General features: G+C 38.8%; 2 protein-coding genes across 3 annotated transcripts in view; both read left to right on the top strand.

The window, feature by feature from the left end:
• Positions 1–15,874, top strand: part of LOC125229088 — a 40,182-nt gene extending 24,308 nt beyond the window's left edge. The window contains exon 2 of the mRNA XM_048133866.1: positions 14,083–15,874. Coding sequence (XP_047989823.1) covers positions 14,083–15,874 — 1,792 coding nt within the window. The remainder of the gene's footprint in view (positions 1–14,082) is intronic.
• The window catches only part of LOC125228607 (serine/threonine-protein phosphatase rdgC), a 158,190-nt gene that overhangs the window by 52,672 nt on the left and 83,714 nt on the right, over positions 1–21,804 (top strand). For both annotated transcript variants that reach the window (XM_048133246.1, XM_048133245.1), the window contains exon 2: positions 20,726–21,099. In XM_048133246.1, coding sequence (XP_047989203.1) covers positions 20,874–21,099 — 226 coding nt within the window. In that variant the 5' untranslated portion in view covers positions 20,726–20,873. The remainder of the gene's footprint in view (positions 1–20,725; positions 21,100–21,804) is intronic.

The raw sequence follows: 21,804 nt of genomic DNA, 5'->3' as shown, positions 1-21,804 counted from the left end.
GTACGACGTTCTTCATTACAGATGAGCCTCTGAAGTTTCGACCTGGCATATAATGAACCACTTCTCGCACTAGTGCGTAAAAAAATCACCATCTGTACTGAAAATGTAATTAAGCTATAATTAGGCGAAGATAGCGGGATGACCTAGAGACCTTTGAGTGACTGGTTGGAGAAAGTATAATACCAACGGGTTTCGTGGAAACCAAAGGGAGAGGCCTTTGCTCAACAGTGGAACACTACATATAACAGGCTAATAAAAAAAACATGCAGTTATGTAATTTTTTTTCTAATGTCAATATCCAGGTAGAAAAATGACTACGTTTGTATGAAGAAGCGTTTTCGTCAGTCGTTCTCATACGTCTAACGAGAGTGGCAGTAGTAGGTACGTTATTGTGTGGTAAAGGACCGACCATTATGTTACTTAACTTGAGCAACTTATATGAGTCGGCTGAGTGACCTGTCTGCGGCAGATGGGGCTCTTACAGTTCCGTAACTAAAAGCCCTCATAACATAATCATTACGAGTCCCTATAGCACCCTATTCAAATCACCCGGGTTGAGTATAGTCAGATTAGTCAGCATCAATATCAATAGTAGCGGCTAGTGGATGAAACAACGCACCAAAAGTATCTAACATTCTGAATAACTTTACTAAATAAGATAAATCTGTACAGTTCGCGGTCAGAAATGTCAATATTTAATATTATTTTGCTTTGGCGGTTACAGAATAGTACTTACTTCTGTGACTGTACAGTGTACATACATACTAAACCAATGGACTAAGTTCCTAAGAAATTGAGACGGCAAATTTCTATGTGTCATATTCCCCATTTTCCTCTTTTGACGTTAATACATACATACATACAATCACGCCTGTATCCCATAAAGGGGTAGGCAGAACACATGAAACTACTAAAGCTTCAGTGCCACTCTTGGCAAATAAGGGGTTGAAAGAAAACGAAACTGTGACATTGCAGTGACAGGTTGCCAGCCTCTCGCCTACGCCACAATTTAACCCATATCCCACAGTCGACTTCTACGACAACCACGGGAAGAAAGGGCGTGGTGAAATTCTTAACCCGATATTTTTATATTAGGAGCAAAACAGACTAGTACAACGTTGTTTTCACTAAAATACTTATAATTATAGGAAAGCGTTAAGGTCAGTATGCCAAAATGTATGAGACGGGGAGTCGCAATTTCGCGATTGGTGGGTCCCATATTTAATAGAAGTTGCTCAGTATGAAATTCACCGTGTAGATTATTGCTAGTGAATAAACAAACACAATGTATTAATATCATGAATATGAATATGTTGACGTAGCTATGTACCTACTTAGTTGCTGAAAAACAAGTCTATAAAATGTAAAGTATACTTTTACCTTTTTCTTGATTATCTTACATTGTTACTTACAAAGTAAAACACCAAAATATTCAAGAGATGTTTTGTAATAAAAGAAGTACTGTCGGGTACAAATATAAACTCATTAATTAATCCAGATTACTTATCCAGAGTTCCAGTAGAAAATACCCCAGATTCGTGTCAACTCTTGTGCATTGACCTGTACCGCTTAACGATGGTCCCACATTTTGAACTGACCCCTTGTTCATTGTGTATTAAATGGGCTATATTTAGACGAGAATGATAATACGAAGCCTTTAGAGTGCGCCGTTCAGCTCAGGGCGCACTTGACCTTTGCTTTAAAGTTACGTAATTATGTCAGACGGAGGTTTACATTGCGACCCGGGTATTCCCTGGCCCTCTACTACGAGTTATGTTACTCGACGAGCGTAGGTACACAGCGCGGAATTTTTATGTCATATTTGGTTCTAGTTAGTAATCGTTTGGAATTTATGTTCACTTTATTCATACAAAATGAATGTCCATTACCGTGAGGTTTTCGCTATCGAGTTACCCAAGAATAACGTTTTCTAAAAAGCTAAAAACTGATAGTAGGAGCCCTGGGTGGCTAGCCGAATGGCACAATCGCTCACGAAACGCTCACGAAACGAAGCGCTAGTAGATATCTATCTCTATCGCGCTTGCGTATTGGCGCGACAGAGCCAGCGGCGTATCGCTTTCGTTTGGCGTCGGAGAAATGCCATTCGGCTACGGGGCCTGTTCGTAGTCAGCAAGAGACGTCGACGCCTGACCGGAATAATCAAGCAGCGACATAGGCAGGGAATAAAAATATATAAGGAACAAGGGAATAAAATATGATAATTCAAAGAACTACAGAAGACAGTAGGTAGTGTAGGTACTTCGAATTTAAGAATACTACAGGATGGCATAGTTGACAAGGGTTTATAATCATTTGTTAGTCGTATTGGCTGGGTGCACGATGACAGCATCACCTAGCGGTTACAACTGAGGCGGACTTTGAAACGCCAAATGGCTTTCTGTCAATACGAAGAGTAAGTACCAAATAATTTTAATGAAATAGCGTAATGTTTAATTCAATCATATAAATTTACTGGCTACGTGCACGACAATTACGCCCACTACCATGTGAACTTGAAGTGGAAAATGTCAAAAAATGTCATGTAAACAAACATATGAAGAAGAGATCCCTTAAAGGGATAAGTTCGCCTTTGTACTGAAACTTTTTATTTTAAATATTATGTGCTGTATTATTTTCCTGTACAATAAAGTGTTTACTTACTTACTTACTTACATATATTTTAACGATTTTTCGTTAATTTTAAATAAATCGAATAACAAGAGCTACTTTTTCAAGTGTAATTTATGTATAGATAGATTGTAAAGACATGGATATAATAATAAAAATCAGTTTCCAAAGCATTACTCACGGTATAAACTTCCAACCCCAGACCACAGAAAGAGGCAATAAATTGGTGCTGGCAGGGCATATAAGGAATCTTGAAGAACATAGGAGTAATGGTAGAAGTTCTACGAGCGAGTGATATGGTATTCGCTAAACCTCCGTCCCGTTAATGCCATATAAAACAAATCTAAACGTAAGTACCTAGTCATGTCCGCGGCCGCAGAAATTCCGTACGTAAATGCATGCTGTTCCTTTAAAAACACAAAAATCACCATATGTATGCCTTTCAGATTTGAGGAGTTCCCTCGATTTCTCCAGGATCCCATCATCAGAACTGGGTTCTGAGAAAAATGGGACCAATCTGTATGCATATACATTCAATAAAAAAAAAAATTTCAAAATCGGTCCAGTAACGACGGAGATATCGAGGAACAAACATTAAAAAAAATACAGACGAATTGAGAACCCCTTCCCTTGAGATTTGGAAGGCGGTTAAAAAATGCAATACGTCCCAGTGTTCTAATACGGCTATCCGTAATGTAATACGGCTGATTCTGCTTGGTATACAACTTCAACGATCGTGACGAATAAAGAATGGCTGACGAAAACAAAATCGGACAAATTTAGGAACGTGACGAAAACCGAACGTGTCGACAAAAAAGTATACCTTCTGATTATAATCTGCCTGCGATATATGTGTATAAACAAATATACATACATATATATATGTTTGTGTATATGAAAGGAAAAGATAGAAGACATTCTAAATCATACCCCAAACTAGAAGCCAGCGCGGTTTATTTTTTTTCCTTCAGATTTTTTTTCCGCAACCAAAACATTATAAAAAATAGTTTTGATATGTACAATTGTACAATTTGAGCTCTTAATCATAATTTTGGCCATTTTCTACAATTAATAATATTCAATTAAAAAAAATAATACTTTCAATTTGTAGCTGTTGTGTTGATAAGTATTCTAAATTTCAAATCGATAGCATAAGTAGTTTTCGAGATATTTAGTAATGTGATAGGCAGACAGACAGAGCGGCACCATAAGAGTTCCTTTTGTACCTTTATGGCACAGAACCCTAAAAAGGACTAAGACTACAAACTTTCTATAAGCCACAGCCAACTCCGCAACCTAGTGAGGGTGCTCACAGGGCACTGCCAGGACAGGATCGAGAGTTGTATTAGTAGATGGCGATCACAATAAATCAAAAAATGGTCGCAGTGATACATAAGGCGCTATGAAGCCTTACATAGCCCCTAACAAAAAAGAAGAAGAAGATAAGCCACAGACAAACAAAAAGTAAAATCTAAGAAATACGAGTAGCATTTATTTATTAGGTCATCCTCATAGCCAATATTTTGTCCTACTAATACTGGGCATTTGCCACCCCTGTATTTCGCCGCTTACTCTTGATATATAGGTAGGATATAAATGATTTATTTTACACTAGCGATCCGCTCCGGCTTTGAACGGGTATTATGCATTTATATTTTATACTACGTTTTATGATAGTGATTATGTAATAAGAAAAATAGAAACGAAAAAGGGTGACTGACGAGAGAGGATCTTAGGTTTAGGACTATTATTTGATGAAACCCGATACTGACAAAACGGTGTTCCTTTTCGATAAAGTGAAGTAGGTACAAAAGATAACGGAACAGTAAAAAAGATAAGTGAAGTCATCCTTCTTATACTCTATTTCGTAAATTAGATTTTATCCTTTCTTGTCTCTTAGCTTTTAATAATCTTTTATTAGGTTACGGAAGCACTATAGCAGTAATAAAATCTAAGGCGCTGGATGGATTTCATTAATAGACTGCTTTAGCCTCTGCCAATAATCCGATTTTATGTCAGTTCTCGGCGAAACTATTGTATTTTTAATTGCGTCTGGTGACAGACATCATCTCCATATCCATCTACAGCGCGTAAACGTAATAAGGGCGATAAATGAAACCAGGCATATAATTCAATATTGTTAACTTTGTTATCATTAATTTTAAGAGGTGTTTTTGAGTTACTCTTAATTCTCACCTCATAGAGAATTTTTGAAAAATTTCCCAGCAGCAAATGTACTGTAAACGTGGTTGCGATGACAATCAATGACAATTGTCAAGTGTGTTTGCATTACGTTGCGGGCCGAATTAATTTGTATGGATAAAAAAAATATTTAAATTTTAAGTAAAAGTTATCTAATTCCATTTTTTATGTCCTATACTCACCACCGTTAAGAGGTTCGCCCGTATTAGGTTTACATCCTTTACATACTAGTCTAGAGAGACCTCATGGAAAAAGTTTTGCTAACTTTCAAACATTTCTGCTATGTCTGCATCAGAATTTCCTACACGCTAACAAAAGCGTTTCTCAAACTTTTTTGAAAGCAATATATTTTGTTAGTATTATGTGTTCATTCATACAAACTTTATTTTACGAGAGTGTCGAATGCCGTAGTGGCAGCGAACTTTGTGTTTCTAACTTGCTACTTTGCAAATCGTTCACATGGCGTATTGTGGGAAAATCTCGAATTCCGTCTGAAAGACCTTGAAAGCACATCTCGGACACTAGCGATAGTGGCGATCATATGAAAGGGGCGCGTTCCTAGCACACGTTCTAAGCTCGTGTAGGTGAACGCGTACCATGCTTGTATGAGTGAGATATGACAGGTCGACCGTTCGCGTTTTTGACAGGCGGTAACTGTCAGGTAACCGAGAGGGGGTGAGCGGCACTTTCAGCGGGGAGCGGCAGGCGGGAGTAGCCATACTGTACGGTAGTACTCTTTATTATGCTGTGTTGAAAGTGTGAACGATCCCGTGTAAACCTAGCCTAAGAAAAATTACACTTCAGTAATTTAAATTGTTTTCAAAGGAACAAGTTTTAAACTGATGAAAGGTTTCGGTTTGGTTTATTTTGCATATTGTGAAGAGGTGAATTACTTTAAAATTTAAGAAGTTAAGGAACAAAAGTGCGGTTTCCGAGACGAAATAAATCGGATTAAAGAAATTTCCAAGAAACTCGCTTTGAAAAGTCTGTACTCGCGCCTGCGAAACCATTGTAAATGAATGTATTGGGGTGAGACTTGAACTCACGGCCGCCTCTGGATATTCCAGCTGAGCCACTAAGACTTCAACCAAGCCAGCGAAATTTTCCACCATATTGGTCAAGGGACCTAGAGCGACATCGAATATCTAAATATATAAAAGAAGAAACTGACTGACTGACATATCAACGCACAGCCGAAACCTAGAGATTCCAAATTTGGCACGTAGGTTCTTTATATAAGGCGTAGAGGAGCACTAAGAAAAATTCACCTCCTAAGTGGCTGAAACGGGGGTCCGAAGTTGGAATGATTATTACTTTTAGTACGCGGGCGAAGCCGCGGGAAAAAAGCCAGTATTCTATATTTCCAGGGTGCGTAGCCGAATGGCACAAACGCTCACGAAACGCTCACGAAACGAAACGCTAGTAGATATCTATCTCTATCGCTCGTGCGTATTGGCGCGACAGAGCCAGTCAATCTGGCGCGGCGTTTCGTTTTCGTTTGGCGTCGGAGAAATGCCATTCGGCTACGCACCCAGAATAGTAATAGATCTAACGATTGTGAGTTCAAGCCTCTCCCAAGGCAATACTTTTCCACTCATTTACTTTCTTTTTTATTCAAACCTACCCAATAGCGTTGTACCCAAAAGCGTTGTACTAGCAGTACTAGAGTTGAGTACCTTTTGCTTATATTGCTATATTCATATAGAATAAACCAATAAAACTTTATACATAGTAAGCATATCAGTTAAGTTTGTCCTCGACGCGGTACCTGTAACGTGAGTTATCCTAGCTTAATCCCATATCGTTGGGGGAATTTATCCTTCACGCGTCTTTGAATAAATAATAAATAAATAATAAATAAATATTATAGGACATTCTTACACAGATTGACTGAGTCCCACGGTAAGCTCAAGAAGGCCTGTGTTGCAGGTACTCAGACAACGATATATATAATATATAAATACTTATATACATAGAAAACATCCATGACTCAGGAACAAATATCTGTGCTCGTCACACAAATAAATGCCCTTACCGGGATTCGAACCCGGGACCGCGGCGTAGCAGGCAGGGTCACTACCGACTGCGCCAGACCGGTCGCAAAAAAGTAAAGTTTCTGATCCGCATCTGATATTGTAGCGCTATTACACCATCAGTCCATCGCGTGCGTACTTATCGTAGTTGATTCTGGGATTTGGGTTCGAATTCCAGCAACCTGTCACTGTGATTTCTATTTAGGTTTCTTTGAACACGGTAACTCCTAAGACTGACACTGGAACTTGAGGAGTTTGACATGTGCTCAGTGTGTATTAAACTATTTTCACTCTAAAGTACAAAATCCCGGTAGGGCTAGAGGTAAAGTGCCTAATAATATACTTTGTCTATTTTCGACAAATTGAGTAATATATAAGGGTAATTCAGAAAGTCGTCTAATTTCGAAAGTCGCACAAAAGTCACCATTATTTCCATCATATCAAGATTCCTCTTTCGGAATTACCAGAGCATTTCTGTCATTCGGAATTACCCTAATGCACCTTAGTCTGTTTATAATTACTCGCTAATATAATAATAATGTAAAAAAATATATTAAGTTAAGTGTGTTAAAAGTGTGTAACCCTCGTGTACTGTTACTTTCAAACTCGTCGGAATATTATATATACCTACTAGCATTTATTTACATATTTAATACTTAGGCTATTTGCTGCAAACCGTGTTATCTAACGGGTTGTCTTAAAGTAATGAGAAATTTCATTTTATAAAATATAAAAATAATGACAATGGCGATTGGGTTTTGGATGTTGCAATGATAAACTAAACCATATTTGATATTAGAAGCAAAAACAATAATATGCCTGCGATTACGAGTATTCGTAGCTTTTCTAGCCGTCCCCACATTACGATACGATACGTTAGAGCCACTATTCACAACTCTTTTTTATGAAAAATTTCAACTATTTTTTAATTATACATTTTAGTCCGGCACCCTTTGCAATATAGACCAGGAAAAATAGCTTGACCTGGACATAATTCGATAACCGTAATTTCCTTTTTCTGTCGTATAAAGTATCATTAGTGATAGTTAAAATACAAATTATTAATCAAATTAGGGTTCTGATTCAATTTAAAAAAAAAAAAAACGAACTTTGAATATTTTTTGATTTTATAACTAAAGTATTAAATGTAATCCGGAAAAAGTGCTTGTATTATGTTGTGACACCTGCATTTCATATAAAAACATCTAATTTTTATAAATAATTCATACAGAACTATCATTTATAAAGAAGGTTTAGTAAGTTACACATTTTCAGGCGTATTTCACTAGAAAATATTGTTAACCGTAATCCTGCAATTTATTATGAATATAATATTACGTGTGTTGATAAATTATTAAAACTTATACCAATACTTTTGGCGCTTGTTCAAAATCTTAAATATTGATAATTTTAGGAAAGGAAAAATACCTAACTAAATTGAAAGATGGTAAATTTTGCCGTTAATATATTCTTAGTACTATACGAAATCAATTAAACAACAAATATGTAAGATTCATTACTTAATTGATATTTTTCTTACTTGCGCTTTAATATGAACGTTATTACCTGCAGAATAAGGTCGTGCACAGAGTAGGTATAGCTAGTATAGTAGTAGCGGGAACGGGCGGCGAGTCGTCAACACGTGTTTCGCTCGGTGATATCAAGGGCGCCGCGTTTTCAAAACGCTTCGATAACAAATATTTCACCGTCCAGTATAAGAGAGCTCCCTTATTACAAGTGACAAAAGTCATACAAATCAATTAGTCCGATAGGTCACGTTAAACTGGTCAAGTCGTTAGCTCAATAATAGTACCTATCGAGCTTGACGAGATGCTTGGATCACAACAACGTAATATGTATGAAAGCTAGCGGCGCTTAAGACTGTATTCTTTCGAGTCGTGTGTAACGTATTTTGGCGAGGCAAATTTGAAGCACAGTGCGTGTCTGTCTCACTCACTCTTACGGTAAACCTAATGAACTGTTTCACTTTCAGAGGATTTTTGAAGTAATTTGGGTAATGTGACATTGTCGCGGTGAGGTCTTTCCGGTACAAATTTATCGGTGGATCTTTTCGGATTTGTGGACGATGAGCCGATGCGATGTCGCTTCATTTTGAAGTGTCGACTCTCGCGAGGGAGTTCTTAGAGGACCGCGAGGAGCGCGTGTGACTGTTGAGTTTTTGAATGATTTGAAGTTTGTGAATGATTTTATTTTGTGTGTATTTGTGTGGGCATGAGGTGTTTGTGTTGCGAGAGTCAAATCAATAATATGAGTGGTACAAATTTTATTAGGGGGCCTCATGTGTGAGAAACTCAACACTCGAATGCTGCGTAACAATGCGAGCCGAAATCGCCTAATCGGAAGTGTCCGACTTGGTATCGACTAATCTATACACGTTGTAACATGAGAAACCAGAAATCAAAACCTGGTTTCTGGTATCTGGTACCCGGTAACCGGTAACCGGTATCCGGTATCCTGTATCCTGTATCCGGTAACCGGTATCCGGTATCCGGTAACCGGTAACCGGTATCCGGTAACCGGTATCCGGTAACCGGTAACCGGTGACAGGTCTCCGGTATTCGGTGACCGGTAACCAGTAACCAATGACCGTTAACCGGTATCCGGTAAACGGTGACCGTTAACCGGTATCCGGTAAACGGTGACCGTTAACCGGTATCCGGTAAACGGTGACCGGTAACCGGTAGACGGTAACCGGTATCCGGTATACGGTAGACAGTAACCGGTAACCAGTATCCGATATACGGTATCCGATATCCGAAATCGCCTAATCGGAAGTGTCCGACTTGGTATCGACTAATCTATACACGTTGTAACATGAGAAACCAGAAATCAAAACCTGGTTTCTGGTATCTGGTACCCGGTAACCGGTAACCGGTATCCGGTATCCTGTATCCTGTATCCGGTAACCGGTATCCGGTATCCGGTAACCGGTAACCGGTAACCGGTATCCGGTAACCGGTATCCGGTAACCGGTAACCGGTGACAGGTCTCCGGTATTCGGTGACCGGTAACCAGTAACCAATGACCGTTAACCGGTATCCGGTAAACGGTGACCGTTAACCGGTATCCGGTAAACGGTGACCGGTAACCGGTAGACGGTAACCGGTATCCGGTATACGGTAGACAGTAACCGGTAACCAGTATCCGATATACGGTATCCGATATCCGGTTTCCCGTGTTCGGTTTCCCGTTTCTGGTTTGGTTTTGGTTTTGGTTTGAGTTTTAGTTCTGTTAGTTTAAACAAAAACAAAACTGAAAACGAAAACGGAAACCGAAACGGGAATGGAAACGAAAACCGAAATCGAAACCGAAACCGACACCGAAACCTACACCAAAACCGACACCGAAACCAAGACCAAAACCGAAACCGAAAAAAATATTGGGTTGGTAAGAAAGTAATGAGCGAATCATAACCAATATTGTAATTTTTATTTAATTTATTATTTTAATCATTTATCAAAAATATAACGGCCTTCGTTGTCTACTACTTGTCTCCATCGTTCTGGTAAAGAATGAATAGCATCGGTGAAGAAGTTCTTAGGTTTAGATTCAAAAAACTCAGCTATGTACTGTCGTAGATGGGCTTGATCATCGAACTTTTTTTCATTCAAGGCATTGCTTAGCGATCTGAACAATGCGTAATCCGTAGGTGCCAAGTCTGGAGAGTACGGTGGATGAGGTATCACTTTCCAACCTAGCTCCAATAGCTTTAGCCGAGTCACTTTTGCAATGTGTGGGCGAGCATTGTCGTGTAAGAAAAAAACTTTAGCATGCTGTGGACGATTCTGACAGATTTTCTGGTTTAAATTTTCAAGCTGATTACAGTATACTGATGCGGTAACAGTCATTCCACTTGGTAGGAGTTCCCAGTGAATAATACCATGAATATCCCACCAAACGGACAGCATAACTTTTTTCGGGTGAGGCTCTGTTTTTGGTGCCTCTATTCCTTTTTCGTTTGGAGCTAGCCACTGACGTTTGCGTGTGTGATTTATATATAAGACCCATTTTTCATCTCCAATGATAAGATGGTCCAACCAGTTGAATGTGCGGCGAAAAGACAGAAGTTGTATGCAGATATCGGCACGGCGGTTTAGTTGATCTCTATCAAGTTCGTGCGGTATCCAAACACTGTATTTGTAGTTTTTTCCCAACTCGTGTAAATGTGTTTCTATGGTGACATGAGAGCAGCCTAACTCGGTAGCAAGAGTACGACTCGTTAGCCTCGGATCTCCTTCAATTAAGGTTTTTAATTTGGCTACATCATCTTCACCGGTCGACCAGACTTAGGTTGATCTGATAATGAAAAGTCGCCACTACGAAACCGCTGGAACCATCGTTTCGCCGTGGCCTCAGACACAACTTCAGGAGCAACACGCTGACATATATTACTCACTGCTTCGGCGGCTGAATGGCCAGACTGAAATTCATATAGTAAGCAATGCCTTACATGCACTTTTAATTCGTCCATTTTCTTCCTTATATTAGCTCGGCGACAGCTAGTGAATGACTGACGAGAAACTGTGCGACTCGCCCTTTATATACTTTCGACCATAGAAGATTCTAGAACTCTCTCAAAAATTTTATGTGGAATTCAATCGATCGCTCATTACTTTCTTACCAACCCAATATTTAAGTTCCTAGAAGTAAAGAGTGACAGAGATAGCACTATAATCATTTAAGTTCCTGGTAGTAAAGAGTGACAGAGATAGCACTGTAATAATAAAATTTATGTTCCTGGTAGTAAAGAGTGACAGAGATAGCACTATCATAATTAAAGTTCCTGGTAGTAAAGAGTGATAGAGATAGCACTCATGTTAGTCAAACTCGTGGTATGTGCACTTCCCGCACACAGTAAAGAGTGACAGAGATAGCACTATAATAATTTAAGGTCCTGGTAGTAAAGAGTGACAGAGATAGCACTATAACAATTTAAGTTCCTGATAGTAAAGAGTGACAGAGAATAGAGATAGCACTATAATAATTTAAGTTCCTGGTAGTAAAGAGTGACAGAGATAGCATTTTTGTTATTTAAATTTCTGTTAGTAAAGAGTGACAGAGATAGCACTATTGTTATTTAAATTTCTGTTAGTAAAGACGTAAAGAGTGACAGAGATATCACTCACGTTGGTCAAAGACGTGGTTTATGGACTACTATTTGGGCCCCCCAATGTCACGCTTTTTTAATCCTTTAACATGGATTGTCACATTTAGTATGACGTAATATATGAATGACGCCTAAAGATTGAGAGAGACAGCAATATTGTTCTTCAAATTCGTGGTAGTGAGAACAGGGTGCGTAGCCGAATGGCACAAACGCTCACGAAACGAAACGCTAGTAGATATCTATCTCTATCGCTCTTGCGTATTGGCGCTACAGAGCCAGACTGCGTTTCGTTTTCGTTTCGCGTCGGAGAAATGGCATTCGGCTACGGGGCCTGAACAGAGACAGCACTATGTATCGCGCGGCCGCCGACTACGCAAGTCACCGCGTAATTATAATAACCGTTCGGCTCCTTTTTAGATCGTGTGCAGTCAACAACACAGCTGGCAAGACAAAGTGCCAAAAATATGTATAGAGTATTTTATTTCCTGTACAAGTGTTGGTACTTGGTACATTAAGGTGTGTGTATACATATATTTGGCACTTTATCTGTATTCACAGCTGAGTTGCTGACTGTACCAATAACGATCAACTATGAACTTTTGTGGTTTGTTTTAAATAGTTCTATGCAGATATAGATTAGAATACCTATTCTATCGGTACTTTTTGTATAGGTTATTATAATAACTGGACAAAATAATTATAATCAGTGCCGGCGCACTCCGCGATCACGATTCTTTCGCCGAGCTACAAGGCCTTGATATATAGGATGTATTATTTTATCAGCAACAAAAATATGTGATGATATTGAATTAAAGCAAAACAAGACATATAAACGCTCTCCATTATTTCCTCCCTGGTTTATGAAGCTAGAACAATGATTTTTAACACATACGAAATTCGTACACTGAAATAAAGTGATGATACCATTGAGGTATATGTACTACGTACTAGAGGCGACGTTGCCAAGCAAAAACACTGCACATGCTGACAAATGCGCGGGGTGCGGGGAGCGGTTATTTACGCGTAGAGTAGGGCTACCACCAGATGTGACACATTATTATATTCTGCCTAACGGGAATTTTACATTATAGTTAAATACGGATATTCTAGTCAAACTTATTTATTTATTTACAACTTAAACAATACAAATTAATACAAAATAAATGTGCTGTATTTATCTTCTTTAAAATACACAATGAACATATATATGTGTGGTCAGTTGGTAACCAAGTTTCCTCAGCACGATTTTTTTGGACAAAGCGTATAAATTGTTCCATTTTTTCATGACCAGGCCGAAGAAAACTGCAAAAAGTGAGCGTGCTAAAAATACAATTTTACTCAAAAACTATTAACTATATATATTAAAAAAATATTTTTTTTTAAATATTTTACTAACATAATTAATGAAATAGTAAGTAGTTACTTATTAATTTTCCAAATAGAAATATTTATATTTCGCAACTCTATTAGAGATGAAACACATTACATATGTAGTAGGAACAGTGTAAATGGCACATCTGCGCGGTTAACTTTTTATAGTCTATGATTGCGTCACCAAAATGGCGGCAGTGTCGCGCCCGCTCGCGAGTTTGTAGAATATTCAATCTTAAAATATTATAGACGAGTTTTTTGTTTAATTTACCGATGAAATGTCACACCTTGGCTTTTATTTGATTTCCTCGAGTGATTAGTACAATTTTTAAACACACAAGAAGGCATTATTCACGTGGAAAGTAAATGCATCACGGCACGTCACTGCACCGCAAGGACCCGGTAAGGACTGACAACAGTGACAACGTTGCGGTCCAGTGGACCGCAGTGCGTTGTGTAAAAATTCTCTTAGCAACGTCGCCTCTAGTACGTAGTACATATACCTCAATGGATGATACTATAAATATACTCGACATTCAAAGTCGATAATCTAGTGACGTGAGAAGTTATTGATATAACAGAATTTTGCACAAAATAGGCTCACCCTTTGATGTTGAAAATGCCGCCACTCTATAAAACAAACAGACCGCACACGAGCAGCCGACATTAAATTCTATTGAAGTACAACCTCACACTTAACGAACAAAAATGTAATTTCAGCAAAACTTCGATCAGCCTCCTTGGATACACTATCAAAGACAATGTTATTGAGCCCGATAAAGACCGACTTGAGCCTCTCATAAAACTACCCTTACCGCGCAATACTGCTGAATTGAAAAGAGCTCTTGGATTATTTGCTCATTATGCTAAATGGGTATATAACTTCTCTGAAAAGATACAACCATTAATTAAGAACTCCAACTTTCCCTTAGATGAAAGCGCACAGCGTAGTTTTCAACTTCTGAAATCTGATATTAAAAGGGCAGCATTAATTGCCATCGATGACAAAGAAACATTGACAGTAGAGACTGATGCGTCTGATTTCGCCATTGCCGCCACATTATCTCAGAAGGGTCGACCAGTAGCGTTCTTCTCCAGGACTTTGTCGGACGGCGAGCGCAAGCATGCTGCAGTCGAAAAAGAAGCCTGTGCTATCGTCGAAAGTCTTCGAAAATGGCGTCATTACCTTATTCATAGACATTTTCTTCTTATCACTGACCAGAAATCTGTTAGCTATATTTTCAACCAAAATCACTCTAGCAAAATTAAAAATGACAAAATTGAAAGATGGAGACTTGAACTGTCTTGCTATAAGTACGACATTATTTACAGACCAGGCGTCCAGAATACTGCTGCTGACGCTCTATCAAGAGTTTGCGCATTCATGAATAACAATAAATTATACGAATTGCACGATGCACTTTCTCACCCTGGTATTACCAGAATGTATCACTGGATCAAATTAAAAAATCTCCCTTACAACTTAGACGATGTCAAAAAAATGACTGCTTCGTGTCGCGTGTGTGCTGAAATCAAACCACGCTTTGCCAAAACAAATGGAACCTTGATAAAAGCTTTAGCGCCCTTCGAACGATTGAACGTTGACTTTAAAGGACCTCTGCCTTCAAATACGAAGAATAAATATATTCTTACAATAATAGACGAGTTCTCCCGCTATCCTTTTGCGTACCCTTGTCCTGACACATCTTCTGCAACTGTCATTAAATGCTTCAAGGAACTCTTCTTCGAATATGGCCAGCCTTTATACATACACAGTGACAGAGGATCCTGTTTTATGTCGGAAGAAATACAAAGTTTTCTTAAGAAATGCAACATTGCCACTTCTCGCACCACTCCATACAACCCTCAGGGTAATGGCCAAGTGGAAAAGCTTAACGGCACCCTCTGGCGAACTATACAACTCTCCTTAAAATCAAGAAACCTTCCCATTGAAAACTGGGAACACGTTTTGAAACTTTCTCTCCATTGCGTACGATCGCTGCTTTCCACGTCGATAAATACCACTCCTCACGAGAAGCTGTTCAAATTCCCTCGGAGGACACCTGTCGGTGAATCGCTTCCATCATGGCTCGTTCCAGGACCTGTCCTATTAAAGAAATTTGTTCGCTCGAAGACAGACCCTTACGTCGAAGAAGTTGAGCTACTGCACAGTAATCCGAACTACTCGTATGTTCGACGACGTAATGGCCAAGAGTCAACCGTGTCTAATAGACACTTAGCGCCGCTTCCTTTGTCGGATGATGAAGAGCCTATGCCCATACTCGACGGAACGACCATAGATGAAGTATCTGAAATTCCCGTTATAGATGAGATACAAGAAAGTCCCGCTGACACTAGTCACGAGGAAGAGGTCTACAGTACTCCCCCACAAGAAGCTTCGCCTTCACCTTCACGGGTCTTTCGTCGATCTTCTAGGTTGAAGAAGAAGCCGCTCCATCTCAACGACTACATCCTAGATGATGAAATTATAGAGGGGGAGAATGACGTATAAACACTCCTTTCTTCTATCCTTTCAAATGCACAATTGTAACTGTCTAATTCTGATTGTCATATCATACTATCTATTATGTCGGATTCTATTTAATTAAAGCCAATTTCCTAATGGTTAATTCGTTTCTATGTATCAACCAGCGACCACGAAAGATCAGAACGAATGGAACCGAATAGTGTCAAAATGATACAAATAGTCCACAGATAGTAACATTCCGGGCCGAAAGGTTGTAAGTAACCGAAGTTTAATATGAAAACTTGACTTTTTTTGTTGCTCTGCTAAGTAGCTCTCGCTCTCGGTCGGCGCAGTCACACATTCGTTCTCGATCCCAACCGCTCGCGCTCGCCGATCCTATACTGAACAAAGACTTTTACAGGGGACAGCTCAATCACATTTTTTGTCATACGAAATTAAACCTTATAACTGAAACAGAAAGTCGATCGTATCAGACTAGCGAAAACGGTCCACATGAGAGGGCATTGTTTGGGCTGGTGTCCCTCTCGCACGTGTTGCCAGTGTTAATGAGGTTCCCATATTAGTAGTATTTTTATCTGTATATTACCTGACTTTATAACTTCTTATTTTATTTTAATGTTATATTCAAACTAGGGTTTCGATATATTTCAAAAAATTTGAAAATAATTATAATGTAATTATTTTGATGCCAGTAAATCAAAGATTTGTATAATTAAAACATACTTTCAATTGGGTTTCAGTAGATTTTGTAGTAACTTTGAAAATTGACTGGTATCCCCAATTTATGACAGTGATGACGTCACTGAATAATGTTGACATTGTCAGCAAGTGCGAGAGGGACACCAGCCCAAACAATTACCTCTCATGTGGACACACTTTTTGACCTAACTAAACAATCTAGTTTAATAATTCTAAATCTATGATACTGAACTAAATGAGCAAAGACCGATTCTCAGACCACGGTAAGATTCAGTTCATTTCGGTCATTGATGGGATTTTATTCCTAACAGTTCATAGTTCGTGAACGACACAAGCCTATCATTTATGTTTCTGTTTCAATCGGTTAGCCGTTTGCCGGCCGGCAATAAAGGTTGTTTTTTTAACCGACTTCAAAAAAAGTAGGAGGTTCTCAATTCGACTGAATGTTTTTTAGGGTTCCGTAGTCAACTAGGAATCCTTATAGTTTCCCCCTGTCTGTCTGTCTGTCCGTCCGTCCGCGGATAATCTCAGTAACCGTAAGCACTAGAAAGCTGAAATTTGGTACCAATGTATCAATCACGCCAACAAAGTGCAAAAATAAAAAATGGAAAAAAATGTTTTATTAGGGTACCCCCCCTACATGTAAAGTGGGGGCTGATTTTTTTTTTCATTCCAACCCCAACGTATGATATATTGTTGGATAGGTATTTAAAAATGAATAAGGGTTTACTTTTACTAAGATCGTTTTTAGGGTTCCGTAGTCAACTAGGAACCCTTATAGTTTCGCCATGTCTGTCTGTCCGTCCGTCCGTCCGTCCGTCCGTCCGTCCGTCCGTCCGTCCGTCCGTCCGTCCGTCCGCGGATAATCTCAGTAACCGTTAGCACTAGAAAGCTGAAATTTGGTACCAATATGTATATCAATCACGCCAACAAAGTGCAAAAATAAAAAATGGAAAAAAATGTTTTATTAGGGTACCCCCCTACATGTAAAGTGGGGGCTGATATTTTTTTTCATTCTAACCCCAACATGTGATATATTGTTGGATAGGTATTTAAAAATGAATAAGGGTTTACTAAGATCGTTTTTTGATAATATTAATATTTTCGGAAATAATCGCTCCTAAAGAAAAAAAAAGTGCGTCCCCCCCCCCTCTAACTTTTGAACCATATGTTTAAAAAATATGAAAAAAATCACAAAAGTAGAACTTTATAAAGACTTTCTAGGAAAATTGTTTTGAACTTGATAGGTTCAGTAGTTTTTGAGAAAAATACTGAAAACTACGGAACCCTACACTGAGCGTGGCCCGAGTGGCCCGACACGCTCTTGGCCGGTTTTTGATCATATTAATATTTTCGAAAATAATCGCTCCTAAAGGAAAAAAAAGTGCGTCCCCCCCCCTCTATATTTTGAACCTTATGTTTAAAAAAATATGAAAAAAGATCAAAAAAGTAGAACTTTATAAAGACTTTCTAGGAAAATTGTTTTGAGAAAAATACGGAAAACTACGGAACCCTACACTGAGCGTGGACCGACACGCTCTTGGCCGGTTTTTTTTTTGTATGTATGTTACTCGATATCTCCGAGAATCGTGGACCGATTTTCAAATTATTTTTTTTAATCGAACGGGTATAACCCCGAGATGGTCCTATTTGCACCAAGTCGGGGTCTGATGATGGGATCTTGGAGAAATCGAGGGAACTCTTCAAATGTTATAGGCACATGTAATGTTTTTAGTGTATTTTTAATAGGTATACCAATATTTACGATTGATGGTAAAAATTTTAATGTCGCTGAGCTGATGATGGAAGGTCAACTCCTCAATGGTTAGGAGTTAAAGGATAATTCTTTCACTACTGTACGTATATAATATCAATAGGAACCACTAAAATCAATAAATAAATAAATTTTTCTTTAATATAAAACCGCCTTCAAAAATAAGCGCGTTACAAAACACGGAGAAACTAAAACGCAAAAAATAATAAACCTTTGAATTCAGATTTCTTATCGTATTGCAATAATCTAAACATCCAAATTATAAACAAATCAATTATTTTTGAAGTCGGGGCCAGCCTGGGTATGGTTGGGTGGGGCAAACAGGCATGAGGGATAAGAAATCTGAATTCAAAGGTTTATTATTTGCATTTTTATTTGACATTTTATAAACTGTACGAAAAAGATCCGGATATTCATGCAACTTTTCCATGGTTTCGAAATATCTGTAATGTTCGGATAATTTTCGCATAGGGTGAACCCAATATCTCCTGTGCCTCTGCATATTGAGAATTTGCAGCAAGGCAAACGCATCTTCATCATCGGACGAGGAAGACGTTTCCGCAACGAAATCAGCCTGTATAATGACGCATCGAGCCGTGTTTTCACCTCTTGTGTGTAATTTAGATTGCGTCCGCGCCCCGTCCGCGCCTCGTCCTCGCCACGCCCGCGCCACGCCACGTCCGTTGTGTTTATTTTAGACGTAAGACGCGCCCCCAGGCGGCGCGGCGCGCGCCACGCCGCCGCCACGCCGCCTGGGGCGCGTCTTACGTCCTTCCTATACAAAATGTACTGAGGAGACGATTTTTGAATTACACTCAGGTGGCGTGGCGCGGACGTCCGTTGCGCGCCCCGAGACACGCGACGTTCTGGTGTGGCCGGTACCTTACGTCCCTAACCTATTAACCGATCCGCCGCGGTGACGCGGCCGGTGCGCGGCGCGCTCTCCCAGGCCCGCGCCCCGCGCGCTCCCCCCGCCCCGCGACAGCCGCTCTACGACAACTTTGCACCCTTTTAAATTACTGACATTTACAGTTTCTTAAGCGCGACCTTCACAGTATTAATTTTGATAAAATCATGATTATAGTACACAAAAACCTGGTCTTAAGCAAAAAAATCTCAGTTACAATTTATACCTACTGAGAAATTCATGTTTATTTAAGCGTTAAAAATATATGTTTAAGATCGGTGTTAAATGTCTATATATACTTAATACAATGCAAATTGATATATATATCATGGTCACCATTTTTACCTACCTAGATATTCACATTAAATGAAAACGGTAAAAAAAGTACACAATCAGATTTATTTTCTGTGTAATATCGCTAATAACTGATCGCATCTGAGTGCACCACAAAGTTAATCTAACAAAGTTTTCGGTTAACTATTTTGCTGTTAGCGAAAAGTGGGATAATGTACTTTATCTCATGATTTTTATAAGATATGAATACGATCGTCTTTTTTTTTATCTATGTACATAATTACTATTTGATGCTTAATAATAATACCCAATAAAATATCAAAAAGGACGAGTTATTGAATTATGTCCAGGGTACCTTACTTTTACTCCACTAATAATAATGGACAGGAAATGACCCAAAGATTCAAAATATATCTCACGTTAGGGACGTACGGAGAGTTGCATGTTTTGATAAAATGTATGCGATAGTGTTTTCTTTAACTTTCAGTGCACGTGGAAAAACGACTAAAATCTTCCAACCCTCCTATTATCCTCAAAGCTCGATCACTCAAAGGTTTTTGGACCAATTTGAATATAATTTTATCAATATAGCGACAGGTAGGAAGCCAATTAGAGAATACAATAAAACTAAATATGAAAATCCAAAGGCGATTTAAGGGAGTCTATTTGACAGTTGTCCAAAATATAACATGAACAGTCAAAAGCAACTTGAGAAAAGTTACAGAAACCGGGGCTTTTTGCTGTATTATGTTTTTGTTATTATATCACCATATGGTGTAGTTTACTATAAAAAAGCCAATCACCAATAGATATTGTCTTTAATTTTATATTTCATAAAATAAAACTTCTCATTACTTTAAGCCAACCCATTATCAGCTCATTCCACCGTTTATTTTAGATTACTAAGCGTTAATATTTATATTGACAAGAAGCATTTATAACTATGCATCCGTGTAAAGATAACTCATCTCACAGTTAATGCATTTTGGCAGGTTCATTATTCTCATCTCTGTTAGTGACGTTCCGGAAACTCCCTAAATTATAACTTACCTAAATCTGTTCACCCGGAGACAAGGCCCAAGGCCCTGCTTTCCTCGAGACATTTTACCATCTACCCTTTCTGTCCGTCTTTACAAAAACAAAACTTTAGAACTTTGTTACTACGTCGCTTTCTACAACATATTGTTTCATTTCTTTTCAGATTCTCATTAGTCTTAACAGCTGGGTCATGCCGGGAAGATTTCACCAGTGCTGCTAAAATACCGGTCAAGATTCCCAAGTCCCGCCAGAAAGCGCCGAGATGCAACCGAAAACGAAGAGATAAGAAATATAAGGACGAGAGACCGAGGATGTTCTCTCTGTCGGAGGGGTGCGGGTGCGTGAGCTTCCGCGGGGGGAGGAGGAACCGCTCCCTCGGGGACGACTCCTCGTCCTGCCGCAGCTCGGAAATCGAACAGGAAGTTCCTAAGAAGTTGGGGAGGAGGCTCCTCAATGGAGAGTGTAATGTGAGAGCTCTTGTGCCTTTCTTGAAGTTTTGGAAGAGGGATGACGTCAGTATGACGAAGGCTGAAAGAAGTAAGTACACTGTTGACTTTACATCATCTTTCTATCACGAAAAATATTGACTTGCTGGTAGAAACTTTATCGATTTCTGTAATTTTCATTCTAATTAACTATTATGTATTCCTACAATCTACATATGTGAGTGTGTTTAGTAAAAAGTCCCACTTTGTTGGTTACCATTAAGGCGAGATTTACTTGTATCTTTATATGAATAAACTGACAAAGCGGCTTTATAGCAATTGACAAAGTGGGACGTTTTCCCGGCGTGCACTCTCACATATACTTATCATAAAATGATCTAATTTATAACAATATATTTAAGGTAGGTACATTGATTCATTAATTAATGCTGCTAAACTGTAATGCTAAATAAGATTCAAACCAATTAATGGACACTAATAATATTTCTGAATAAAATGACTATCATCTCCAATAAATAAAAAATAAAAATTGTTTATTTCGGACCAATTAAAAATCCATAGAACTTGTTAGTATAGACTTAATATCTAGGTTGTTAGTTACTTAATATCCAATGTTCAACATAATATTTTTAGTCGCTTTTTATTTGCCCAAAGCTAAGAAACGTTAAAAGGTTCGGGCGGCGGATAAATCTACGGGCTGGGGTAGATACACAGAGAACCTCCTATAGAGTGGCAATCTTGTATATTTTGTTCGCGATACGAGTCACCAGTGTTTGGGGTGCGAGGAGCGGGCGGG

Source organism: Leguminivora glycinivorella, chromosome 8 (genome assembly GCF_023078275.1).
Source record: "Leguminivora glycinivorella isolate SPB_JAAS2020 chromosome 8, LegGlyc_1.1, whole genome shotgun sequence".
NCBI classification, from domain to species: Eukaryota; Metazoa; Arthropoda; class Insecta; order Lepidoptera; family Tortricidae; genus Leguminivora; species Leguminivora glycinivorella.
Note: the sequence above shows the minus strand (reverse complement) of the source record. Positions and strands in the feature narration are given on the sequence as shown.